General features: G+C 38.3%; 1 protein-coding gene and 2 long non-coding RNA genes across 7 annotated transcripts; 1 reads left to right on the plus strand and 2 right to left on the minus strand.

The window, feature by feature from the left end:
• LOC130928956 (zinc finger protein OZF-like) lies at window positions 1-27,292 on the plus strand. Of its 5 annotated transcripts, XR_009066763.1 has the most exons (4): window positions 17-2,053; window positions 18,959-21,507; window positions 26,069-26,119; window positions 26,514-27,292. XR_009066763.1 is itself a non-coding variant. In XM_057855807.1 (3 exons), the coding sequence occupies exons 1-3, from the start codon at window positions 2,020-2,022 to the stop codon at window positions 19,496-19,498; spliced, it is 492 nt and encodes a 163-aa protein (XP_057711790.1). In that variant the 5' UTR covers window positions 1-2,019; the 3' UTR covers window positions 19,499-23,662. The 5 variants fall into 5 exon arrangements, 3 of the variants coding, with proteins under 3 accessions (XP_057711790.1, XP_057711788.1, XP_057711789.1); XM_057855807.1 differs by lacking the exons at window positions 26,069-26,119; window positions 26,514-27,292 and having other exon boundaries at window positions 1-2,053; window positions 18,959-19,336; window positions 19,419-23,662; XR_009066764.1 differs by lacking the exons at window positions 17-2,053; window positions 18,959-21,507 and adding an exon at window positions 23,688-26,003.
• Window positions 6,699-8,254, minus strand: LOC130928991 (uncharacterized). Its single transcript, XR_009066786.1, has 3 exons — window positions 8,178-8,254; window positions 6,837-6,945; window positions 6,699-6,753 (listed from the first exon to the last, which is right to left on the minus strand). It is a non-coding gene; the product is annotated as an uncharacterized LOC130928991 (long non-coding RNA).
• Window positions 11,378-12,204, minus strand: LOC130928989 (uncharacterized). The gene is made up of 3 exons (XR_009066784.1): window positions 12,041-12,204; window positions 11,587-11,965; window positions 11,378-11,521 (listed from the first exon to the last, which is right to left on the minus strand). It is a non-coding gene; the product is annotated as an uncharacterized LOC130928989 (long non-coding RNA).
• Window positions 27,293-27,729: the final 437 nt, after the last annotated feature.

A 27,729-nucleotide genomic window follows, 5' to 3' on the forward strand; every position in this document is an offset into this window, starting at 1 on the left:
CGATGACCGACGTAATTTTGACCATGTCGGTAAATTCGGTAAATTAATAAAACAAGAAAATAGTCTTTTCATCCCGCTTTGATTCTGTGTTGTTCGTCTATGTTCATTCCCCTTTAAGAAAGCAGTGAATGTGCTTACGTAGGGAGTCACGTGATCATCAGGAAGCCAATCAAACAAAAGCCCGGTAAGCTAACGCTAGCAGCTAACGCTACAAGCAAAACGTGATGGAGTGTGGCTTAAGGGAGGTTCACCAAACTTTCAACCGACATTTAGTAGACTCTTGGTGGCATCCAGACGGGCTTTCACCCGCTGTCCTCCTTTGTTCTCACGATTTCCGGAGATGGTGCTTTCAGTGCTTTCTACTGGTAGCCAGGCTAACGCTAGCTAGCGGCTAACGCTACAAATGAACGTTATGGAGTCGGATAGAGGCTCTAACCTTGTCGAAACGGCTGAACTTAATGAGTGGATTGGGCACGGACTGCATCTAGCAATTACTATGTGGCGTTATTTTGTATCTGTCTGTGTGTGTGATTCCTCTGATAGCTTTTGTGATGGTAAAGAATTCTGCATAAAGTATAATCCAACGGCGAAACTTATAATGACCGAGAAATGGCCCCAGCTATTTTTATTGTGCGTGCATTTATGAAAAAATGCACTGGGGGGGAAAAAAACCCTTAAACCATAAAGTAAACACTTGTATTTAATAATTATATCACAGCAGCCATTAACAATAAGTTGTCTTTTTGAAGTGTACTGTTCAAGCTGCAAGTCATTTGTGTTACAATTACATGTTTGCACAGGCATATTGATTTTGACAATGTACATTGTTCAAGTCATACACGCTGTTATAAATGTTCATACTTGAATTCTTATTGCTTACCATACATTTTTATTAGGGCTGTCAAACGATTAAAATTTTTAATCGAGTTAATTACAGCTTAAAAATTAATTAATCGTAATTAATCGCAATTCAAACCATCTATATAATATGCCATATTTTTCTCTAAATTATTGTTGTAATGGAAAGATAAGACGCAAGATGGATATATATTTTCAACATGCGGTACATAAGGACTGTATTTGTTTATTATAACAATAAATCAGTTCTAAATCAGTTATAGAAGTTTTATATTAAAACCCCTCTTAATGTTTTCGTTTTAATAAAATTTGTTAAATTTTCAATCAAAAAATAAACTAGTAGCCCGCCATTGTTGATGGCAATAATTACTTACACTATAAAATCAGTCGCACCCAAACGCCAGCAGAGGGCAGCAAAACTCCGCAAAACACAATTAACAGGTGGGCCTTTCACTCTAGTGACATTTAAATATGTCTGAGCTGGGCAAGTGCGTTAATTGCGTCAAATATTTTAACGTGATTAATTAAAAAAATTAATTAACGCCAGTTAACGCGATAATTTTGACAGCCCTAATTTTTATAAATTTAATGTTTAGACTGCATGTACAATTGTTAAATACAGTATATCAAATTGAATGCTGGTAAATAAATCAACAAGAAATAGTTAATCTGTATTTCATGCATTGATTCAGATTTTCAAATTATATAACAGTCCGCTTGGGCGAATTTATCGTCATTTATCGTTATCGAGATAAATCTGCTCAATTTATCGTGATACATGTTTAAGGCCATATCGCCCAGCCCTAGTGCTGCACCAGGCAGAAGAGACATTTGGGATGGGAAATGTTCTGCAGATGAAAAGGGCCAATATTCAAAAAGGGCTAATAAAGTTTCTCAGGGACACAGGGTTGTTGGACAGGATATAGGAAGGGGGTAATTCATTAGTATTTAATTCGGTTGTTAGTATGTCATTTATCCAATTTTTTGGCTCGGGTTTTATCTACACTCTGGGTGTGTTTCACTGGTTGTCAGGAGGGATTACTTTTAGTCTGTAACTGCCAGATCTCGTGCTAAACCGTCGGTCCAGTAGGTGGCGGTAATGCCCCACGGCACCGAGGGGTAAACTGCCAATAAACAAAAAAAAGAAGAAGAAGGATGTGAATGGCTGAAGTTGCCGTTCGATTGCTTTGGAAAGGTAGTGCTTTGAAGACAATCCACTTTTCATATCTCCTTAGCCCCACGACGTAATGTGATTATGTAATTGACTGAAAGCTGGCAGAAATTTTCGGACACGCCAAGAATCCGTTCAATCTCGCTTCTGCTTCGATTCGTTTGGGTGCACGGTTAGGTTAGCCTAGCCTAGTTTAGCCGCTAACAAAGAGAACCAACACCGCGCCTGCGATCAACACGTCGCCGAGGGACCAAACATCAAGTCCCAAAATGTCTGGTGAGTTGAATTATGACTCAATCGTCTCTCGAATATTTAAAGACACAAAATGTATGACTAGTGCTGTCAAGCAGCACGCCATTTGTGATTTTTATTTTATCTACTATTTTTGTTTTTGATCGTCTCTTACTAATTTTAATGTGATGTAGAGTAGTGTGGCAGTATGAAATATTAAGAGTCTCGCTAGCTCGTGCTACTGTGTCCAACCGGTAACTCTGCTGCACTCTGTGAACTCTCGTTAACTCTGAAATGAGCAGGTGTTCTTACAAATTTTCCAACCCATCAAAAATTGCTACCTTGCAGTTTTGCGCATGCGCGTAACGTTAAAAATGGCCGCGAATGCAGCGATTCCAAAGTAAACACTACAAACTTTCTTTAAAGAAAGGAATATTTACTTAAGTTTGATCATGTAAAGACATGTACAAAAGTTCTCAAACACATCCTACCCTGTTAGCTGCACGCAGCAACTGCACCCCGTGCTCTCACTGTTAACGACTTCGCCGTGCCGTTAAGTATTAATTTACACCATTTTCGTGTTGCACATGTATGTTTATGATGTATATAGTTTAGTTAGCACCTTTGTATAACATTGACAGTCCAATTGAATGTAAAAGGGGGCTTTTTCAGCGCCACAAAAGCTTTGGGAGCAAAATTTTATAAGGGAGCAAATTTTGACAGAACTGTATGGAGGTAGATTTGTGTCTTTATTATTCAATCCCAAAAAAAGTTGCTTCAATCAAATAAAAGGTTGCTTCAATCAAAATATATATTTTCAATCGAAGAAAACGTCTCTTCAATCAAAAAAAAATGTGTTTGAATGCAAAAATAAATTTGAAACTCAAAAAAATATATTTGAAAACTATTTTTCTTTGAATTTTTTTTTTTTGATTTAAGTCGTTTTTTTTAATTGAAACACCATTTTTGATTGAAGTCATGTCATTTTGCGTTTGGACCACATTTTGGCTAGGACATTTGTGTCTTTATTATTCAATCAAAAATTAAGTCGCTTCAAACAAAAAAAAATTTTTTTTCAAAAGAAAAATCACTTCAATCCAAAAATTTTTTAAATTCAATCGTAGAAAAAAAGGTTTGAATGTGAAAAAATATTTGAGACTCAGAAATTCGCATTTGAACACTTTATTTTTCATTCAAACCGTTTTCTTTGATTGAAGCAATCCTTTTTGTGTTCAAGCCATATTAGGGGTAGGACATTTGTGTCAAAATCATGCAATCGCAATAAAAGTTGCTTTAATCAAAAAACTATTTTTAATCAAAGAAAAAAATCATTTGCAAAAATATATATTTTTTGAAAATATATTTTTTTATATGCAATATATATATTTTTTTATTGAAGTATCACTTTTTTTGAAAAGCAAAAAGTTTTAAACTTTTTTTTTTTTCAAAGTGGAAAAAGTTTTGAACACACTTTTTTTTTTGAAGTGGGAAAAGTTTTGAAGGCACTTTTTTTCGATTGAATCATTTTGACACAAAGATTCAACTTCAACGCTAGTTCCGGTGTGTTTGAGTGGCAGCTGATTGCGCCAATTGCATAAAAGTATGAAGCAAGAATAATGGCCACCAGGTCTCCATCCAGCCATCGGAGTCTCCTGGAGTCCAAGCCGAATATAGGGCACTGGTACGGGGGTGTAACATCGGCATTTCACCGGAGTACGGTGCCCTGCTGCTTAATGTGATTCAACACGGCGAACTTCACCCGCTGCCCTGACGTGACGGTTGGCAATCGGTTCCAACCGGAGTGTCCGCGACGCGCCGGTACAAGAGTGGTCGGCGAGTGGCCCGACACTAGCCTGCCCAGTAAGAGAGTGGACTACCGGCGAGTCGCCGGCGTCCACGCCTGGAGCCCCGTCTCTTCAACTTTGAATGAGTGTCGTGTCATTCGCGGACCGTCCACTCGACAGCCGGCCTCCGCGCCTGGGGTATGATATCGGGGTCCGACCAGTGTGCCGCGACAGGGCAACGTGCCGTTGCGGGTACTCCGGTGAAATGCCAATGTTACACCCCCGTACCGGTGCCCTATATTCGGCTTAGACTCCAGGAGACTCCGATGGCTGGATGGAGCCCTGGTGGCCATTATTCTTGCTTCATACCTTTATGCCATTGGCGCAATCAGCTGCCACTCAAACACACCGGAACTAGCGTTGAAGTTGAATCTTTGTGTCAAAATGATTCAATCGAAAAAAAGTGCCTTCAAAACTTTTCCCACTTCAAAAAAAAAAAAAAAGTGTGTTCAAAACTTTTTCCACTTTGGAAAAAAAAAAAAAAAGAGTTTAAAACTTTGCTTTTCAAAAAAAGTGACACTTCAATAAAAAAAATATACATATTTCAAATTAAAAAAAATATTTTCAAAAAATATATATTTTTGCAAATGATTTTTTTCTTTGATTAAAAATAATTTTTTGATTAAAGCAACTTTTATTGCAATTGAATGATTTTGACACAAATGTCCTACCCCTTATATGGTTCAAACATAAAAAGGATTGCTTCAAAGAAAACAGTTTGAATGAAAAATAAAGTGTTCAAATGCGAATTTCTGAGTCTCAAATATTTTTTCACATTCAAACCTTTTTTTCTACGATTGAATATTTTTAAAATTTTTGATTGAAGTGATTTTTCTTTTGAAAATATATATTTTTTGTTTGAAGCAACTTAATTTTTGATTGAATAATAAAGACACAAATGTCCTAGCCAAAATGTGGTCCCAACGCAAAATTACATGACTTCAATCAAAAATGGTGTTTCAATCAAAAAAAAACTTGACTTAAATCAAAAAAATTTTTTTCAATCAAAGAAAAATAGTTTTCAAATATATTTTTGGAGTTTCAAATTTATTTTTGCATTCAAACACATTTTTTTGATTGAAGTGACGTTTTCTTCAATTGAAAATATGTATTTTGATTGAAGCAACTTTTTATTTGATTGAAGCAACTTTTTTTTTGATTGAATAATAAAGACACAAATGTCCTAGCCAAAATGTGGTCCCAACGCAAAATTACATGACTTCAATCAAAAATGGTGTTTCAATCCAAAAAAAACTTGACTTAAATCAAAAAAAATTTTTTCAATCAAAGAAAAATAGTTTTCAAATATATTTTTGGAGTTTCAAATTTATTTTTGCATTCAAACACATTTTTTTGATTGAAGTGACGTTTTCTTCAATTGAAAATATGTATTTTGATTGAAGCAACTTTTTATTTGATTGAAGCAACTTTTTTTTTGATTGAATAATAAAGACACAAATCTACCTCCATAGAACTGTTCTGACAAATTTTGCTCCCTCATCAAAATTTGCTACCGAAGCATTTTCTGATAGACGCGTCTATCAGTTTTTGCTCCTTTGTCAAAATTTTCTACCCGTTTTCCTTTTTTGTTTTGTACATTATTGTTGTGACCGTATAATCATGCTAACGTTTTGTGAATCAGTCAACATTCTTCTTACTTGACTGGGTCACGGTTTTATTCGGTATTTTTCGGCAGAAGCATTTTTTGATGGTCCCATTGACCTCCATCAAATATTGCTCCCAGAACTCAATCCAATAATAGATCGATGATATTCACTTCAATACGCCTGTGGCGTAATCCATACCTATTTGGTGGTGTTAAAAATAAGTATTTTTCTGCGGAAGCATTTTTTGATGGTCCCATTGCCCCCATCCAATTTTGCTCCCAGGACTCAATCCAATAATTGATCGATGATATTCACTTCAATACGCCTATGGCGTAATCCATACCTATTTGGTGGCGTTTTTAATAAGTATTTTTCTGCAGAAGCATTTTTTGATGGTCCCATTGCCCCCATCAATTTTTTCTCCCAGGACTCATTCCAATAATTGATCGATGACTTCAGTTGCACCCATCTTGTGGCCCAATTGTTAATGCTTAATGAAGTGCCGTTTTGTGTTTAAAAAATGAAAACACTGAGGACAAAGAAATAGTACAAAATATTGATGCTGCGTTTCATTAAAATGTGGAGCCCATTCAAATTCCCCTGTAAATCTCCCAAATAGTTGATGCGTTTTAGATAGTTCCATTACATCCTATCAAACAATGCTCCCAGTAGTCCATGCAATAATAGATTGATGATATTCACCTCCATACCCCTCTGGCATTTATTATTAATCTTAAATTGTAAAGATTTTGTGGCCAGTGACGTATGAGCAATGGAGACAGACACAGGACTTTTACAATTTTGTACATTTTGGGCAACGATATTTTCCACCAGTTGTGTTTAAATGTGGTACACATTCCAAATGTGCCCACCTTAAGCAGGTGTCACACTGCACCTGTAGAAACAAGAAATTGGTTCACGAATATTCATTTGTGAGGAAGTAGACAAGCACACACTTTATTATACTATACCATTTCTATCATGTCGTTATCACAGTCTGCTTCCAGGAAAGAGCACACGACACAATAATCTTCAACATTCCCTAAAAACAGAATTTCAGTAGATGAATTTAAAATAGAAAGTACACCAATATGCATCAACTAATATTAGACTGACAGCACTGACCTGGGTATTGAAGCAGAGCACAAGCGACGTCAAACCGTGCCTAGCCAACAGCCTGTGGAGATGTCTGGAGATGGCAGATGTTGCCATGCTCCAGAAATTCCTCTGCAAACTAAAGGGGGAGGGGTCAGTTTTACTAAATGTTCTTATGTGTGTGAAAATACAGTAAAATTATTGCATAGACACCCAACCTAAAGGGAAAATGACAATAGCTGCAGCACAGCTAAAAAAATTTGGTAGCTAATATATTTTAAAAACAGTTGTTGCACCATTACAGTGAATTTAAATATTTTAACATTTCTGCAGGAGGTAACAAACTACTATATACTAGAGCTGTCCCGACTAGTCGACATAGTCGACGTCATCAATGACGTAAATCCGTCGACGAGCACAACATCCCGTCGACGGTTAATGAAGGGTTAAAAAAATATATGCACGGAAAGTTCAGAATGTCGGATGCTCTGTATGCAAGCGGGGAAAGCGGCACAAAGCCAAAAAACCGCACCAGAGTGTCCAAAACATTGACTTATTTCAAAGAAACAAAGGAGCGTACACTCTTCCGTCCTGTCTCTTCAATGCCAAGCTTGGCTAAACGTCGGCCGTGAATAAACACCTCAAGCGCCGTAACCCAGTTTGTAACTTTGTTTTTTCATTTTTTGTACACCAGAGGGTGCTGTCGCCTTACTAAATAATAATGTTTCATTGACAATGGGCCTGTAAGCGCTATTAGTATTGTTCTTAATGCTAACTGAAAGGTTTATTTCATGTTATGGTTTATTTTATAGTATAGAAAATTATATAAGGTCAAAAGGTCATAAATATATACAGTATATACAGTGATTGCACTTAAGGGAGAGATTGTCAATGATAAGGTAATTAATTAAGGTAAAGGCAATTCATTGATATATAAATAAGATTTAAAAGGAAAAAGGTGAAAAGTTTTCGTTAATTTCTAATTGTGTTGTTTTATTTGTGTGCACCGTAGCTTTTACAGTGTGATCACATCAAGGATGGAATAAAAGTTGTAAACCATCAGTTTAAGAGACCATCTTTTCAATCAAGATGCTACACTAGTTAATTCTATCAGCATTTCAACTCATTGTTTATTTGTGATTTATTATTGTTATTTACGTGTTTATTTGTACTTTAATAAATAATTTAAGTGTTCCAATATGTTTTTTGTGAATTGATAAGCGTCAACAAAAATGTCATTGCTAAATTAGAAAACAAAACAAACAAAAAAAAATTTTTTTTTTAAATGATTAGATTAGTCGACTAATCGTAAAAATAGTCGGCTGACTAATCGGGAGAAAATTAGTCGTTTGGGACAGCCCTGCTATATACCATTAACACCAAAATGCCACAGGTCCAGGCGTCATCCTGTGTGTTGCGGAGCATCGTGTTTATTGTCCATTTTTCTTGGTGTTCAACACCAGCGATCTTCAAGTAGTTCCTAGTGGTTGTACAAGAGTAGAAACAATATTCACACAAAGAAAACGGCTCACTTGAAATAAATGTGAAGCAAAGTATTGAACATATTACCTCCAGTTTCTGAGCAGCTTTCTTTTATAAGATGCTTCATTGCTCAGGGGATCAATGACTACAAGCTCCCTCGCAGACATTTTGACAATCTAAAAATATTCACAGAATTCAAGTCAACAACATCAACTTGGGATAATTACTTTCTTACATTTGAACCAAATAAAAAAATATAGTTGAAAACAAACCACCAAGATCCAGTGATTGGCAGAATTTACAGGGCACATCCAGAAATCTTCAGCTGGAAACTTCATCTAGGGAAATGATACTGTATCAAATATTTTTCAAATTTAATATGATGACTGTCAAATTCATTACCTTTTTGAGGGGCCCAAATCGACCAGAAAACAATGAACTTGCTACAGAAGCGGTAAGCAACTTCATAGGTTTCTATTATGAAACAAATGTCATCACTCAGCCACAATAAAAAGCACTACAATGGAATAATATTTTATGTTGCGTTTCATTACCTGTGATCTTCCATTAAGCAAATGCAAGTATGCATCAATAATCTGGTGAGAAAAAAAAAATTACACTTTTATGCCATTACATAATATGACATTAAATTGGACAATGCATCTTCTTACATCATCAGCCAGCCAGTTGGTCCCATGCAGGCTTCGAAAGGACGTGTCATATCATTTGAATGGGCCGACAACAGCTTCCACCTGCCCGTGATCTTTGGCAGCCCACAGCCTTTGAACTGAAAGCACAGTTTAAGAGTTTTACAAAGTGAACTTTTTGATCATATATTACCTTTTGCTCAAAATAAATAAAATAGATCTAACTGCTCGATACACTTAGAAAGTACCAACACCCCATCATGCAAATGTGAGCTGAAAAATGACCAACTGGTCAAACTGGAACAGCTCAAACAATTTGAACGAATCAACACCCCTTCATGCAAGCAAGAACAGGGGTGAGCTTGAAAAAAGACCAACTGGTCAAACTGGAACAGCTCGAACAATTTAAAAAACAAAACAACACCCCTTCATGCAAACAAGAACAGGGGTAAGCTGAAGAATGACCAACAAGTTTCCAGATTAACCTCTGTTTCCAATGTTGTCATCTCGATCTGTAGATTCCTGTTTCTTCTCAAGCATAGAAATTAGAGCTGTTCGGACGCCGATATGGGCAAAAAAATGTGCATCGGTATCGGATCGGCCGACACGGAAAAATTCCGATCCAGACTTCCGATCCAGTTTTTTTTGGAAAGTCCGGCCCAGGTTTTCCAGCGCACCAATATACATAATCCATTCCAGTTTTTGCTTCGGTTTGCCTAAAATCCAGTCCGCATTTTACGGCACTCCTTCAACACACTACATTACCATCTCCCAATTTACCGAGAGACTTTATCGGTAAAAATGTCAGCTGTGTGGGATCATTTCGCCTTAAAGGACGACAAAGACGAAGAGGCAGAGTGCAACATATGCTACAATAAAGTCAAGCGTCGTGATAAAGCTGTAAGAAGTTTTAATACAACCAACCTAATCAAGCATTTAGCGACATACCACCACAAACAATATAAGGAGTATGTTTAGAAAACCGAAGACAAAAAGAAAGTTCCTACGCAACTAACACTGGCAGAAACTTTTGCTATGCGTGACAAACTGGCATTCGACAGTCCCAACGCCCAGGGAATAACAAGAGTCATTGCCGAAGAATTCATTCTGGATGACGAGCCATTATCTCTCGTGAGTAAAGACGCACCATCCAACACTTTTATGCTGCATTCCAGAGAAGTGGGAAGTCGGATTTATCCCACTCGGATGGGGCCAGTTCAGACCTCAAAGCGTTCCAAGCAAATGTAAACAACAAAGATGGCTGATCGCGGCGAGGTGTGTTTTATTTTGGCCATCCAAAGACATTATGACCTCCAGCGAACCTGCCTTCCTATAAGCGATCAAATAGTAGAGGAAAAACGACGGCTAAATGACAGTCGACGCCATTAGCAACACATGCATTGAAAACTACGTGCGTGAGTAAACAGCCGCCATCTTAAAGCAGGAGACTTCCCTTCTAGGCTGTAAGCGAACCTAAATAACTTTTTATCTAAAATACTCCTAAATCGGCAAGATCTTGACTTGAATCTATCTTCAAAACAGTTTTAAAACTTTCACATGTCAAAACTAGACAGAAGGGAAATTATGGAATAACGGGAGCAATTTTAACAACTTTAACAGTTGATTCGCAAAATTAAATTAATTGAATGTAGTTTAAAGCTGCTGATACAGAATGGGGACAGGAATATTTTATTTACTGTTTTAAAATGTTAACTTGATTCTGAAATAGTCGTTTATTTAAACCTGAGAGGCTTTTTATACAATTTTTGTAACTAATGCACGAAACATTAAAAGCATCTAATAGCTTGGGGGGGTTTGTGGGATTTCCCACTGACAGTTTACAATATTATTTGCACGTTTTACTGACTGACTATGCCATTTCTGTTTGTTATTTATAATCTTTTGTGTTTGTCACTGAATAAACAGGTCAGTTTCTTGTTACCAACCATTGTGTGTTATTCAAACTCACCTAATTCAGCTGGCTAGTTGTTATCAAGAGTACTAAAACCCTTTTCAAAATGAGTCTGACAACTAAGTAAGGAGGCTAAATAACTTTAAACTTTAACACATGCTCAGGTAGGCCGGTATCGGTATCGGCCAGTATTGGATCGGAAGTACAAAACAATATCGGTATCGGATCGGAAGTGCAAAAACCTGGATCGGGACATCCCTAATAGAAATTATTGAATAAATATCGCTTCCCATACATACACGGTTGCATGTACATATGATCTCCTGTGCTATGATATTGGCTTACCAGACATTTTTAAATGTGCGATTTAATTAAAAAAAAAAAATTACTCATTAAAAAAAATGTCAACATACTTAAAAGGTATGACAGGCTGCCTTGAACAAAAACTTCCTTGGAATTATGAAAACTTTGTAAAAAGTTATCTTAATTAAGCTTCTGCCTATTAAAATGTGGAGCTTTAGCTTCTTTACCTTCATTATGTCGGTCTCAAGGCATCTCTTTGGGGCAAAATGGATGACGGAAGGTCTCTGTGGAAGGGGTACATCTTCTATCATCTCACATTTGCGTTGGGGCTCAGGGAGGGAGGACTCCAGCTCTTCAGGCATAGGTGCAGCCTTAAAGAAAAATGATGTCAATCCAACAACATAATTACAATTATATATGTAATTATAAAGCCTACCACAGATTTCTGGCTCTTTCGATATGGCTTTAAGTGACTGAGGCTGTACTTAGTTTTTAAAGTACTGCCATCAGGACTAGAGAGGGTGACAAGCTTGCCAGTTATAGCCTTGATTATATAAGGTCCAGAGAAGTCGGGCTCAATTCTGCCTCCTTTCCTCCCCCGTTTCCTCATGTTAAAAAGGAGGACATCATCCCCAACATTGTAAATACAGTTCTTGTATTTTTTGAGGCATTTCCTGGCATAAGCCTCCCTCTGATAGTCCTGGCTCACTGCAATATTCTTTGTGGCCACATCCTTCTTAAGCTCCATTACTTTCTTCTTTTCCTCTACTGCCAAGTCCGTAAGTGCTCGCATCTGGGAGAATTATGCTGGAAAGCTGACAAAGTATAAGAAAATGAATTTCAATGAATAATATCATAAATTTCCCAAATTCTATTAAAAGTATACATACCGGCAGGTCAACAGGAACCTGACAGGGAAACACTGCCTCCCTCCCATACATCATCATAAATGGTGTGACCTTAGTTGTTGTATGGATTTTTGATCGCAGTGAAAAAAACACAGGCTTTAAATAAACATCCCAGTTGTCTTGCCTGTCATTAACCATTTTTGTGACGGCTCTAAGGTGTGGAAAAAAATACAATAAATGGGTCAATTTGTATCCCCCCCCCCCCCCCCCCCCCAAAAAAAATAAATAAATAATGAAGCATTTATTGATGTGCATGTAAATGGGCATATTAGTCATAATGGTTGACTGCATTACTAGTTTTCAAGCAAATGTCCCAGCTAATTGTACATGTCATTGGCTCTCTGTCCAAAAAGGTGCAGCTATAAAACTTGCCGTTTGATGTTATGGTTGGTCTTTTCATCCAAGCCATTCGTCTGGGGGTGGTAAGCCGCCGTGATGCTTCTCTCAATGCCCAATATCTCACAGAGGTTGTTGTTAAGCTTTAAAAAAAAAAAAGTTAAAAAAAGATCCACAAAGTTTAATATTCTGGATTGAACATCCAATTATAGGACATGAAACCCACATCATTCACGAACTCTCTGCCCTGATCCAACAGGATCCTTTGTGGACATCCATGTCTATAGATTACGGAATAAATGTGGTGGCATACTTCCTGTGCACTTTTAGTGCGCAACGGGTAAGCTTCCACCCATTTAGAAAGATAATCTGTAGCAGTAAAGATATAGCGAAACCCATTTGGGGTTTCTGGGAATGGTCTTGTGAGGTCGATGCCAACAAGCTCCCAGACTGCAGACACCTGTGAGGTAACAGGAAATGGAAGAGATTACTGAAATTAACTGAGTGAGGAGTCCAGGAGCAACTTCAAAAACAGACTTGCCATGGAGTGCATTCATCTGTGCATTCACTCTTTTTGAAGATGTTTAGAAATAGTCTTATCACAACTGAAGTTCGACGAGGAAGTGTCAGTACAGGTATACATATTTACCTTTATTCATTGTAATGGCTGCGGTATTGCCAGCAGTTTTCCAACCCGCTGACACCTATCACACTCCAGAACCTTAAAAGAAAAAAGTGAGTTGTCAAAAAAAAAAAAAGTAAATTTAAATTAAAAAGCACAACTAGAAACCTCAAACATACCCAGTTCTCGATGTCATATGACATTCCTTTCCAATAAAATCTCGAGGAAACGGCTTCCCTGGTTTTTAGGATGCCCGAATGTCCACCAATTGAGGTGGTGTGGCACTCCTCAAAACATTTTCTTGCATCCTCCTTTTTTTAATGGCCTTCCATCCCTGAACAAAGAGTTCACCATCTACAAGATTGCATGAAAGAAAAAAAAAACATTAATTTAGCCAATCTATCAATGGCTACATACAATGGAATGCACTTCAGATACTCACCCTTCACACTGAATTTTTTACAAAACCTCTTCAGGTTGAGTTTCTGGGCTTTCTCAAATTCAGAAGGATACAGTGCCTTGCAAAAGTATTCAGCCCCCTTGAATCTTGCAACCTTTCGCCACATTTCAGGCTTCAAACATAAAGATATGAAATTTAATTTTTTTGTCAAGAATCAACAACAAGTGGGACACAATCGTGATGTGGAACAAGATTTATTGGATAATTTAAACTTTTTTAACAAATAAAAAACTGAAAAGTGGGGCGTGCAATATTATTCGGCCCCTTTACTTTCAGTGCAGCAAACTCACTCCAGAAGTTCAGTGAGGATCTCTGAATGATCCAATGTTGTCCTAAATGACCGATGATGATAAATAGAATCCACCTGTGTGTAATCAAGTCTCCGTATAAATGCACCTGCTCTGTGATAGTCTCAGGGTTCTGTTTAAAGTGCAGAGAGTATTATGAAAACCAAGGAACACACCAGGCAAGTCCGAGATACTGTTGTGGAGAAGTTTAAAGCCGGATTTGGATACAAAAAGATTTCCCAAGCTTTAAACATCTCAAGGAGCACTGTGCAAGCCATCATATTGAAATGGAAGGAGCATCAGACCACTGCAAATCTACCAAGACCCGGCCGTCCTTCCAAACTTTCTTCTCAAACAAGGAGAAAACTGATCAGAGATGCAGCCAAGAGGCCCATGATCACTCTGGGTGAACTGCAGAGATCTACAGCTGAGGTGGGAGAGTCTGTCCATAGGACAACAATCAGTCGTACACTGCACAAATCTGGCCTTTATGGAAGAGTGGCAAGAAGAAAGCCATTTCTCAAAGATATCCATAAAAAGTCTCATTTAAAGTTTGCCACAAGCCACCTGGGAGACACACCAAACATGTGGAAGAAGGTGCTCTGGTCAGATGAAATCAAAATTGAACTTTTTGGCCACAATGCAAAACGATAAGTTTGGCGTAAAAGCAACACAGCTCATCACCCTGAACACACCATCCCCACTGTCAAACATGGTGGTGGCAGCATCATGGTTTGGGCCTGCTTTTCTTCAGCAGGGACAGGGAAGATGGTTAAAATTGACGGGAAGATGGATGCAGCCAAATACAGGAACATTCTGGAAGAAAACCTGTTGGTATCTGCACAAGACCTGAGACTGGGAAGGAGATTTATCTTCCAACTGGACAAAGATCCAAAACATAAAGCCAAATCTTCAATGGAATGGTTCAAAAATAAACGTATCCAGGTGTTAGAATGGCCAAGTCAAAGTCCAGACCTGAATCCAATCGAGAATCTGTGGAAAGAGCTTAAGACTGCTGTTCACGAACACTCTCCATCCAACCTCACTGAGCTCGAGCTGTTTTGCAAGGAAGAATGGGCAAGAATGTCAGTCTCTCGATGTGCAAAACTGATAGAAACATACCCCAAGCGACTTGCAGCTGTAATTGGAGCAAAAGGTGGCGCTACAAAGTATTAACGCAAGGGGGCCGAATAATATTGCACGCCCCACTTCTCAGTTTTTTATTTGTTAAAAAAGTTTAAATTATCCAATAAATTTTGTTCCACTTCACGATTGTGTCCCACTTGTTGTTGATTCTTGACAAAAAATTAAAATTTTATATCTTTATGTTTGAAGCCTGAAATGTGGCGAAAGGTTGCAAGGTTCAAGGGGGCCGAATACTTTTGCAAGGCACTGTAGGTGCCATGTACAAGCAAATTGTACACCTCATCCCACTTCTTCTCCATTATTGAAACTGTCTGGGGGGAAGTTATTGTATTGAAAAATACTGATGATTGAAATTGAATTGTATAAGATGAAGGAAAAATACACCTTAAATATTTAAAGTATAGGCTTCAACATTAAAATCATTGTTTAAAAAAAAAAAAAAAAAAAAAGTACCTTAATTCACACAGAATAAGTCAATAGGGATGATAATTGGCTCAGAAAGTAATCAATAGTTGTATTTAACAGTGAAGGATAAGCAACTTTACCAGAACAAAGTGGTGTGACGAGCTGTAGTCGCTGATGTGCTTCTTAGAATGTTGTAGCAAAAATCTTCTTGACTGTTATTCTTGAAAAAGGTAGCAAAAATGTTTAAAATACCTCACGTGCAGCCACATGTGTAGGCTTGAACAGCGAAGAAAATATACAATTTTACCAGACGTGCAGCCATTATCTAAAAACGCCACACGTGTAGGCACGCAGTATATTAATTAGGAGCCGAAAGTAATCAATAGTGGTATTTAACAGCAAAGAGAATACGCAATTTTTCCAGACGTGCAGCCATTATCTGAAAACACCGCACGTGTAGGCATGCAGTATAGTAATTACGAACTGAAAGTAATCAATAGGTGTATTTAACAACGAAGAAAATATGCAATTTTACCAGAACGAAGTCGTGTGAAGTGCTGGAGTCACCGATGTAGGTCACGAATGTTCTTAAAAACGGAAAGAGCAATATTCTTTTATGTTCTAGAAAGCAGGTAGAAAAAAACTATGGGCATAACACGAATGACGTAGCCGAATGCCGTGCGCATGCGCAGAACCGCAAAGTTGCATTTTTTGATGGGGAGCAAAATTTGTCAGAACACCGGAGGTCACTCGTGTAAAAATACGGTGGATCCGGTCGATTTTCAAAATAATATGCAATCGTAACTTACTATATAAATAAAATAAATTGAAATGAGCTAAAACACCTGTAATTAATACGAATAATACACAAATCCTGCTACACAATTAAATTAATTTCTGCGTGGTGCTTTAACTTGAGAAAAAACATCAATAAAGCTTAGAAAAATGTTCATAAGAAAAAAAAATGATTGAGGCATTTAATTTGTAAAATACATGTTAAAATCTTTTCCACTCTAATCTGGAAATAAATTCTTTAAAAATAATTTGATTTTCTGTTGGTTTTCTTTTTCACATTCTGCCTCTCATGATTGAGGTTTACCCATGTTGACAATTACAGGCCTCTCTAATATTTTTCAAGTGGGAGAACTTGCACAATTGGTGGTTGACTAAATACTTAATTGCCCCACTGTATTTCAAATGTGCGGCTTGTCTTCAAGTTCACTGTGGTGCCGCCTCCCCACAAGTCCACATTAAACAGCTTTTACGTTGAAATTCTTGTGAATAAATGCTTAAATCCCTGAATTCTTTATAGATATGGACGTAAAACAGTCTCGATTTTTGGTTAAAATTTGATAGTCGACCACACAGTCCTTGTATCTCGTTTAGAACACTTTATAGGTATCTGTGGTACCGCGCTACAGTGGTTTAAATCATACCTGGAACATAGGACCTTCTCGGTAATGATTGGGGAATTTTCCTCCTCACAAACCTCACTGTCTTGTGGGGTGCCACAAGGCTCTATTTTAGGGCCTGTTCTCCTTGCACTTTATCTCCTACCTTTAGGATCAGTTATAAAAAAAACATAATATCTCTTTTCATTTTTATGCTGATGACCTGCAGCTGTATTTGCCCCTGAGACCCAATGAACAAACTGCTGTCACTAAATTTATGGAGTGCATATCCGATGTGAAGCAGTGGCTAGCGCAAAACGTTTTACATCTTAACGAAAGCAAAACTGAATATATTACTTTTGGCACACCTTCTGTGTTAAATGCCCTTGAGCCCAACCCTGGCACTCTGGCTCCCTTTTTTAAAACGTGAAAAATCTCGGAGTGATATTCGATTGCAGGCTCAACTTTGAAAAACAGATCAGTTCTGTTGTAAGAGCAAGTTTTTTCCAGCTCCGTCTCTTGGCCAAAGTAAAGCCTTTTCTTACTCGCCACGACCTGGAAAAAGCAATTCACGCTTTTATAAGCTCAAGGCTGGATTACTGCAACGCACTTTATGTTGGTCTTCCCAAGTCCTCAATTTCTCGTCTCCAACTTGTTCAAAATGCTGCTGCTCGATTTTTAACAGATACACCTAGACGTGAACATATTACCCCTGTCCTATCATCGCTCCACTGGCTTCCAGTCCATTTTAGAATTGATTTTAAACTTTTACTATTTGTTTTTAATTCTATTCATGGCCAGGCTCCTTCTTACTTATCAGAAATTTTAACCATCCGTAACTCTGGCAGGACTCTTCGCTCTACTGGCCAACTTCATTTGCACGTCCCGAGGTCCAAACTCAAACAGTGGGGAGACCGATCTTTTGCGGTTGCTGCACCCAGGTTATGGAATAGTCTTCCCCCTGAAATCCGCACCACTACAAATTTGGGCCTTTTTAAATCTCGTTTAAAGACACACCTTTTTAGACTCGCCTTTACCCAAGATTAGTTTAGCCTGGTTGTATTTCTTTAGGGTTTTTAATGTTTTCGGATTTTATCAGTTTGTTTTATTTGCTGTCTGACTTTAATCGTGACGCGTTGTTTTGTTTCTTTTTTCTTCCTAATGTCATTGTGTAATACTTTCCTAACTTTTATTTACTATGTGCCATGTTTGTCTTTGTTGTAAAGCACTTTGGGGACCTTTCAGGTTTTGTAAAGGGCTATATAAATAAATTTGATTTGATTAAAAGCATAAAAAACGGGCAGGTTGAATTTACTTTACGTAAATCTGTTGATGAATGATGCTAGCTTTGTTTTGATAAGGGGGCTGCCACAATGGCTTTTTCTGTTGAAATTTCATGTGAATAATTGCTTAAATCACTGAATTCTTTATAGATATGGACGTAAAACAGTCTCGATTCTTGGTTAAAAGCAAAAACTGGGCAGTTGTCAGGTATTTTGCGTAAATATTGCAAAGGATGGACCGGCTAATTTCTCCAATTAATTTTTTTCACAATGTTTTGAAATGCATGCATGGTACGAAAAATAAAGTCTTTACCTTGAATCCTCAAACAAATCACTCCTGAGACAGTTCTTGTTAGTATGCGGTCCAGCTTTCGTACTTTTTGAATGTAAATCCGGCATTTTGCTCAAAAGCATGTGTAAGAGTTTCGCTCCCACCGATATCCAATAAATGAAGCTGAGTCACACAGCCCCCTACGGGTAGGCGCGGCGCAGAGAGTGAAGGAGCTTTCCAGTCATGTATTTTGATGTCTATGCTGGGGGCGAGTTCTGGTATAAAAAATACACTAATACCTGACTGCTGCCGACAGCCGCTACAAACTACACCAGCATAATGCTACGGTAGATATCACATGTATATAGACCTAGATGCAAATTGACAGACTCTGCATGTAATTTTTTGAGAGATAACCTGCAGAAATCAAGCAGTATCAGCATGGTTTGTCTGCGAGCGTGCTTTCTATGTTCGCCACTTGACCCCCTTCCAGTTTAAGATGGTGACGTCACGCTGCCTTGCGGTCTAAAAATAGCACTCATGCGGTTCGCTATTCGGTGCAACACAAGTGCTTCAAATTGGAAAGAAGCCATTTAATCAGGTGGAAATACTTTGCATGATTTTTTTAATGTTACTTCAACATGTTATTGATTTTTTGGGGGGGGGGAGTTCATAATTTGTCTTTTTTGTGTTTTGCAGGTTTCAGAAAATATCTTGGTCCTGAGCAGCAGGAGTCAGAGTCTCCTGGCATTAAAGAGGAAATTGAGCACCCGCAAATTAAAAAGGAACAGCTGGACGACCATCATCAGCAAAAGAGAGAAGAGCAACTTCCAATCAAAAAGGAGGAGGTAGAGCTTACGTTAGAGGTAGAGCCATACATTAAGGAGGAGGAGGATGTCACAAGGCCAACTGATGAGCCTTTGAAGAGTGAAGGGGGCCTGAGTGAGACCAGAAGAGGAGCGGAATCTGCAAGCGGCAGCAGCAACCTAACAGAAAGATTGCAAGCAGACAGTTTCACAGCTCCACTATCAGATAGTGAAGACGCCATGTCACACTTGCCTGACAGAGATGATGAAGGTCATAAGAAAGCTGACAGTAACAACAAACGCAAATGCTCTCCGTGTGGGAAAACCTTTATTAATAAGTATACTTGTTGTAGGCATACGAGGAGCCAGACTGGAGAAAAAACTTTTTCCTGCTCAGTTTGTGGCCGAAGAATCTCCTCAGAGAGATACCTAACTAAACACAAAAGAACCCACAATGGAGAAAAGCTTTTTCCCTGCACAGTGTGTGGCCAAAAATTCCGTCACAAGAGCTCTTTAAAAATACACACAAAAACCCACACTGGAGAAAACCCTTTTCCTTGTGCAGTTTGTGGGAAACGATACAGTAGCAAGAGCAAGTTAACAACACACACAAGAACCCACACTGGAGAAAAACCCTTTTCCTGTTCACTTTGTGGCCAAAGATTCGCTCACAAGGGAGGCCTAACAGAACACACAAAAGCCCACACTGGAGAAAAACCTTTCGTCTGCTCAGTTTGTGGTCAAAGATTCGCTCAAAAGCAACACATGATAGCACACTCAAGAACCCACACTGGAGAAAAACCTTTTACTTGTGCAGTTTGTGGCAAAAGATTCAGTAGCAAGTCCCACTTAACAACACACACAAGAACCCACACTGGAGAAAGGCCTTTTTCCTGCTCAGTTTGTAGCCAAAGATTCTCTCACAAGGGAACCCTAAAAGATCACATAAGAACCCATACTGGTGAAAAACCTTTCGTCTGTTCAGTTTGTGGTCAATGTTTCACTCAAAACGCACACTTGAAAATACACTCAAGAACCCACACTGGAGAAAAACCTTTTCCTTGTGCAGTTTGTGGCAACAGATACAGTAGCAGGCACCACTTAACAACACACACAAGAATCCACACTGGAGAAAAACCTTTTTCCTGCTCAGTTTGTGGCCAAACATTCTCTTCAAATGGATACCTAAAAAAACACACAAGAATCCACACTGGAGAAACACCTCTTTCCTGCTCCGTTTGTGGCCTAAAATTCGCTCGGAAAAAACACCTTACAGAACACACAAGAACCCACACTGGTGAAAAACTTTTTCCTGCTCAGTTTGTGGCCAAAGATTCAGTCACAAGAGCTACTTAAAAATACAAGAAGCCACACTGGAGAAAAATCTTTTCCCTGCGCAGTTTGTGGCAAAAGATTCAGTTGCAAGAACCCACACTGGAGAAAAAACTTTTTTCTCCTCCGTTTGTGGTCAAAGATTCGCTCAGAAGCAACACTTAAATGAACACTCTAGAACCCACACTGGAGATGGACCTTTTTCCTGCTCAATTTGTGGCAAAAGATTCTCTTCTGAGAGATACCTAAGAAACCACACTGGAGAGGTTGAATGAATATGAAGTGAAATAAAGTTAAGTCGCGTGATCCTTGGCCGGATGATGATCTGGCCAAAAAAAACCAAAATATTTTTTCCCCTCATATTGTTCGATCCTGATTCTTTTCACAATTTTGTTTACTTGTTGTTTTTTTTTACAGTTGAAAGTATAAGAACCTAGACCATTGTTAACCAAATCCGCACCTCGGGGCCACTTTTCCCATCATGTTTTCCATGTCTCCCTCTGTTAGCGGAGAGAAACTGAAGGGGGACAGACTGTCGCATGGGCCAATAAAACCACACAGACAAACTTGTGCACTGCTTGGATTGATTATTAGAAAGCCTATGACTCAATGCCGCACACATGGATCCTGGAATGTCTGAAGCTCTACAAGGTTTACACCACACTAAGAGCCTTCGTTGCAAACGCAATGAGGCTGTGGCAGAACACCCTTGAGGCACACTTTGAGCCAATTGCGAAAGTCTCCATCAAATGTGGCATATACCAAGAAGATGCCCCTATCCCCACTGCTGTTCTTCATAGGCCTGAACCCCCTCAGCCAATTGATCAACAAGACTGGCGATGAATACAGACTTAAGAATGGGATCACCCTCAGTCACCTCTTCTACATGAATGACATCAAGCTATGAGTGAGCGAGACATTGACTCACTGATCCACACCACCAGGATCTACAGCGCGGACATCGAATGTCATTCTGGCTGGAGAAATGTGGCCGAACGGTGACAAAGAGAGGGGAGGTGGTCCAGACAGAGGGGGTTTCACTCCCAGTGGGGCGGATAGCAGATGTTGAGGAGAGCTTACAAGTACCTTGTAATATTACATCACAAAGAGGTATCTGCAACGAGTACATGGTACCCGCGGGTTATTAAAAGTATTAAAAAAGCATTGAATTTAGTTTTCCATTATTAAAGGTATTAAAAGTATTAAATTAGCTGTTGTAAGTCTGGAATTTTATCACCGTGGTCTTAAGTTTCAAGAACATCTCGGTGCAACCTAAATTACATCCGTGACGAAGTTTTTTGTTGTTGTTTTTTTTTAAATCCATACTGAAGATGACGCATAGAATTTTTACGATGCACTGCACTACAAATCGAAATGCAACTCGTGCGTGCCAAACCACCACAACTGGCAAAATTGAGAATCCACCCACCTCTGCATCGGGAATGCGTCCGTTTGTCGGTGGAACGAAAACCCTGCAGGCAGAGGTATTGTGGATTCTGAACACCAAAACAGACCACCATTCATATACTTCAAATGAGTCCATTGGTGATCTGTTTCGGATATTACGTCGTTTTTGGTCGGCATCAGCTGTCAGAATGTTGGTCATATTGCGTTTTGTTCCAGAGGGAGCGTTCCCGATGTCGTAACTGTCTTTTGTAACAAATTTTCAGTTGAAAAAACGCACATTTTCTTAATGTTTAAATAGTCTACATATTTTTATGATCATTATAAATGCATTTACACAATGAAATAACGCTGGAAAAGTTTGTTAAACATAATGTTGGTCAAATCGTGTTTTTTTCCGGAGGGAGCATTCCCAACTTTGTAACTGCAGCCAATTTAAGCTCATTAAGACTTTAAGATAGAGGTAAAATCGGGCCTAAAAAATCCAGCCCGACCCGAACTGGTCCGCGGGTATTAAAGCCCGACCCGTGTTTTGTGTGATAATATTTGTGACGATGTCTGCATAAAACCCTGTCTTTTGTAACAAATTCTCAGTTAGCGGGGAACAAAAACACACATTTTCTTAATGTTTAAATAGATTACATATTTTTATGATCATTATAAATTTATTTACACAACGAAATAACGCTGGAAAAGTTTGTTAAATATAAATAAACAGGTGCGGTTTTGCGGACTCGCAGAGGGGAAGATTAAAAGAGCGTATAGGCTCTGCAATGACCATACAGCGCCTTCTTTTTTTTTAATCCAAATTATTTATTTTATAACAAGTATTCCTTAGTTTATCATTCACACATCGTTAATATATAGTTATTTCAAAAAGTTAGCGAGAAAGAACCCAGGCCCGGCCCGATGTAATATTTGACATTTTAATTTTGGTCATGTTTTCAGTTTAATTTAGCTGTTTCCAGCTTGCTATGTTTATAATTGCGATGTTTGTTTACCGCTTTTCGTCTTACTGCGAAGAGGGAGGAAGTTATATCGGCCGCCGCTATGATATTTAAGTCATCAGCCATCTGCTGTGACCCGGGAATTTAACGCCTGCTTTCACGCACACTGCTTCCCATGTCAGTCGACAAGGGAAATTGTTTTCACACACAACTGCTGCACGGTTAAGTCCCGCGATATTCCCGTTGTTTTGGAGTATGTGATCGGGGCTCAAGTTACATCCAGATACTTTAGGTTGCAGTTTATTCGCCATGCGAAGGTAGTGGACCTGCTTAAACTTTTCGGTTTGCCTTTCGAATGAATGTGAATTTCGCCATTTTAACTCAAGAATTAGCCATGTTCACTGGGGTCTTGGCAGGTGCACTAGTGGCTAGCCTGTTACAAAAGATGGCTGGTCTGAGTCCTGTCCTCCTCTTTTTGTCCCTAATTATTGTGTGCGTGTGTGTGGTTAAAAAAAATTCTGACAGACTTTATGTTACTTTAAATGTGTTTTAATTGTATCTTCAATATATGTGCATTCTTTTGTCAAACACACTTAGTAATTGAGGTTAAATTTGATGTTCAGTGCTTTATTTATTTAATATGATTCAGTATGATATAAATAATGGGTGCGAGAAAAGTATTAATTTTCAGTTGAAATGGCATTAAAAGTCTTGAATTTAGATTTATCAATCCTGGGGGGGACCCTGGAGAAAGGCAGGTCCTAAGAAGTCGGCTCAATGGCAAGAACAAGACCCTGTGCTATGTGCACATACAGTGGTGCAAATATGTATTTAGTCAACCACCAATTGTGCAAATTCTCCTACTTGAAAAGATTAGAGAGGCCTGTAATTGTCAGCATGGGTAAACCTCAACCATGAGAGACAGAATGTGGAAAAAAAAAAAAACAGAAAATCAAATTGTTTGATTTTTAAAGAATTTATTTGCAAATCATGGTGGAAAATAAGTGTTTGGTCAATAGGCCCGCCTGCGGTTCGCTAGAGAGCATTTGGAAGATCCAGAAGAGGACTTGGAGAATGTGTTATGGCCTGGACGTGTACTTTCTTCAGTAGGGGGACATGTCTGACAGTGCAGGATTTGAGTCCCTGGCGGCGCATTGTGTTATTGATAGTAGCCTTTGTTACTGTGGTCCCAGCTCTCTGTAGGTCATTCACTAAGTCCCCACGTGTGGTTCTGGGATTTTTGATTACAGTTCTTATCATTTTGATGCCACGGGGTGAGGAGGGAGTTGAAAGTCCGTGTTGCCCAACGACAGCCCCAAAACATCACTGCTCTAGAGGAGATATGCATGGAGGAATGGGCTAAAATACCAGCAACAGTTTGTGAAAAGCTTGTGAATAGTTACAGAAAACGTTTTGGCCTCCGTTATTGCCAACAAAGGGTACATAACAAAGTAATGAGTTGAACTTTTGGTATAGACCAAAAACTTATTTTTCACCATGGATTGCAAATAAATTATTTAAAAATCAAACAATGTCATTTTCTGTTTTTTTTCCCCCACATTCTGTCTCTCACGGTTGAGGTTTACTCGTGTTGACAATTACAGGCCTCTCTAATATTTTCAAGTGGGAGAACTTGCACAATTAGTGGTTGACTAAATACTTATTTGCCCCACTGTAGTTTTTCGCAGCCATTTTAATTTTCGTCTTAGTCATTTGGACGAAAATTCTTTATCAGTCTTAGTCATTTCAAAATGTGTTCATTTTCATCTAGTTTTAGTTGACAATTCTCAAAATGTTTACGTCTATAAACTTAAAAAATGTTAGTCCATGAAAAAAAAAAGGTTTTCAACAATTTTGAATAAACTGACAGACGAGCACATAATTGTAGAGTCTACAAGGACAGCTCCATTTTCATGATGATAATACACACTCAACAGTAAAACAGCACATTATTTGCAATCAATTAAACTCACCTGGACGCCACAAACTTTGTAAAATATTTCCCAAGATTTTAAGAAGACATTCACCAAGTCACCGCGCTAAATGGTAATGCGAACGCTATGTTAACGCTACAAGTTAGTTTACTGCGTGATGATCACTCAGCAGAGACAAAAGCACCAAGGCATAATTAGCCATGATACGAAAGAAAAACTTACCAACCAGCACCTGACACACGTTTCACAAAAGGAGCCTGGAATGGGAACACACTTACTCACCGGCCGGTGTTCTGCCAACATGTTTTACACCAGCGAAACATGCTACAAGAGGCGAAATTGACACCTAAAGTAGCGTATTGGCCCGAATATAAGACGGTGTTTTTTGCATTGGAATAAGACTGAAAAAGTGGGGGTCGTCATATATACATAGACAGAGGTCTAGACATTATACCCATTCACGGCGCTAGATGACGCCAGATATCATTGAAGCGATGTTCTGTCATGACAGATCTCAGCTACTCTCAAGTTTAACCAGTTTGCATTATTTTATTGCAATGTTTTTCTTTATTCAGATGTTTCAAGACGACAGTTACAGTTAGACTTCACTTTGATGGTTAATGCAGTTATTGCAATTTTTTTGTTGTATCACAATAGATTGATTTATTTAGATTTCAAAAACCAGAAGCCATTCATTTACGAATGTGATTGCACTTTAGTTTACATATTCAAATGTTCAGATATTAAGATTTGAATGAATTTTTTAAATTGAATTGAATTTGAATGAATTTTTTTTTCAAACTTGAGTCTTGAAAAAGAGGGGGTCGTCTAATAATCAGGGCAGTCTTATATTCGGGCCAATACGGTACTACTGTGTGCTTTCAATTTGTTTTGTTTAGATGCATACAAGAACAAACTAAAACATGCCTTAAAGGGGAACTGAAGAGCTTTTCAGATTTCGCTCTTAAGTGTTTTACTCAGTTGAATTGTATTAAATGAGTCATTCGCTCTCTCAAAAAGTCACATAAAAAAAAAATAATAATAATTGACCGCGTAGTTTTTGAGTTATGGCCATAGCAACACCATAGCAACGAGGGACGCGCCGTCCTGCCGACCCCTACCTCGTGACGTAACTTCCAGGAAGTCTCGCCACCACTCTGAACACGGAAATATAGCACCACGCTATCCTCGCCATATATTGCAAACATTTTCTGGGTTTTACTCGCGGGATTCGTCATGCCATCTCGATGTGTAGCGATATGAATTACTCACAGGAAGACTCGAGACTCTAGGAGTGGTCAAAAAAAAAACTTCTGCAAAGGTTTGGACCGTTTTTGTTAGCATGCATACAGGTCCCCAATCGGCTCATTGTTTTCATCATTTCAGCCACGACAGCTTTGAAAACCGACAACAATGCAACCTTGGTTTTCCAAAGACGTAAGTAGAACATTAATGGCTTTTTTTTTTTTTTTTATAAACGAGGGTGACTCCTACTGCCAGTTTGTTGAAGTGCGACATTTTTTTTTTTTTTTTTTGCTGTTGGCCTGTCATAAGTAGATAGGTTGGCTGACATGTCGTCTACTCATGTGATTTTATTACTATATCAATAGGTGTTATGTAAATTCAAATGGCCCCAGCACCAAATAGGTCCTTGGCTCGTTTTTTATATTTCAACATCAAGGTCTGCCTATTTGAAGAGGGAACAATAGCATCAAATAGATGCTGCTATGACTGGGGCAATATTATTTGATCACCAAGAAATTATTATTAAATTAAAATTGGGATTCATCCAATATTTTCATGCTGCTGTGATTTTTTTTTTTCCCTCCAGGAAGCCAAACATAAAAAATTAAATGGCGGAAACCCTCAACACGATGAAAAAAGCGTTGCAAGTCAGTTGCCACCCAGTTTCCCAAAATCAAGAGAGAGTGGGTCGAGTCATATGATGACCGAAGTGATCCAGTGTCCAGCGATGACGACTGAAGAGATCCTATGAGGCCTGCCAGATGCTGAATTTCTTCCGTCTGCGACATCAGATGACGATGATTTAGGAGAAATAAATGTAGCAAATTTTGATGATATGAAATCATAAACTAGTCATATATACAGCACACATTTTTTAAAAGAAAAATCAAGTTCTTCATATTTTAATGATAATGCATTATCTTTGTATAGAGAACACTTCATGCTACAGAAAAGAAATACATATTTCCCACTGCCATTATCATTTTTCAATGTTGCGCTAGTCCGTTGCTATCCTAACTTTGTGTTGCTTACTAAAATTATGCTCGTTGATGTGTGCCGTTGTGTGCTTGGTATAACATGTTGTGTCACAATCTGACAACGAAAGCTAATGCTGATTCAACATAAACCTGGTATCATTTATTATTGCGGCCTATTGAATATTTTTTCAGTATGTAATATAATTACAATATATTATATACCAATAGAATACATTAAACAGTCAACAAAATGTGTCAATGTTGTTAACAATTTATGGTTTTATTTTTTTAATGAAATTCATGCCCCTGTCAGTGCTTCAGCCTCCGCAAGTTTGGCTCTCACGTCTGGGATCTCCTGATGACACAGGCATACTCTTGGAAGGGTAATAACTTGATGGTTTACAGCAACACCTGGAAAATAAAATGGTTTTGTCATTTATTTTGAAATATCAATAACATATCATTCATTTAGCCACATTTGGGCTAGCTTTATCATATTTAGATCGGTAGGAGCTGTCCCATTACCTAAAATCCAGTTTTAGCTATGTGTAGAGCATTCATTTAGCCACATTTGGGCTAGCTTGATCATATTTAGATCGGTAGGAGCTGTCCCATTACCTAATATCCAGTTTTAGCTATGTGTAGAGCATTCATTTAGCCACATTTGGGCTAGCTTTATCATATTTAGATCGGTAGGAGCTGTCCCATTACCTAATATCCAGTTTTAGCTATGTGTAGAGCATGGAAAAATATACAACCATGTAATTGCATTCTAATAAAAAAATCACGATGCTGGATTTACCACTCACTCTCCCATTCGTGAAG

The sequence above is a fragment of the Corythoichthys intestinalis genome, chromosome 13 (genome assembly GCF_030265065.1).
Source record: "Corythoichthys intestinalis isolate RoL2023-P3 chromosome 13, ASM3026506v1, whole genome shotgun sequence".
In the NCBI taxonomy this organism is placed as follows: Eukaryota; Metazoa; Chordata; class Actinopteri; order Syngnathiformes; family Syngnathidae; genus Corythoichthys; species Corythoichthys intestinalis.

Bases quoted from the DNA above. Each gene is read 5' to 3' on its own strand.
- LOC130928956 (XM_057855805.1), top strand. From the start codon at position 2,020: ATGGCTGAAGTTGCCGTTCGATTGCTTTGGAAAG. The intron at 2,054-18,958 runs GTAGTGCTTTGA...TGTGTTTTGCAG, and splicing joins CGTTCGATTGCTTTGGAAAG to GTTTCAGAAAATATCTTGGT.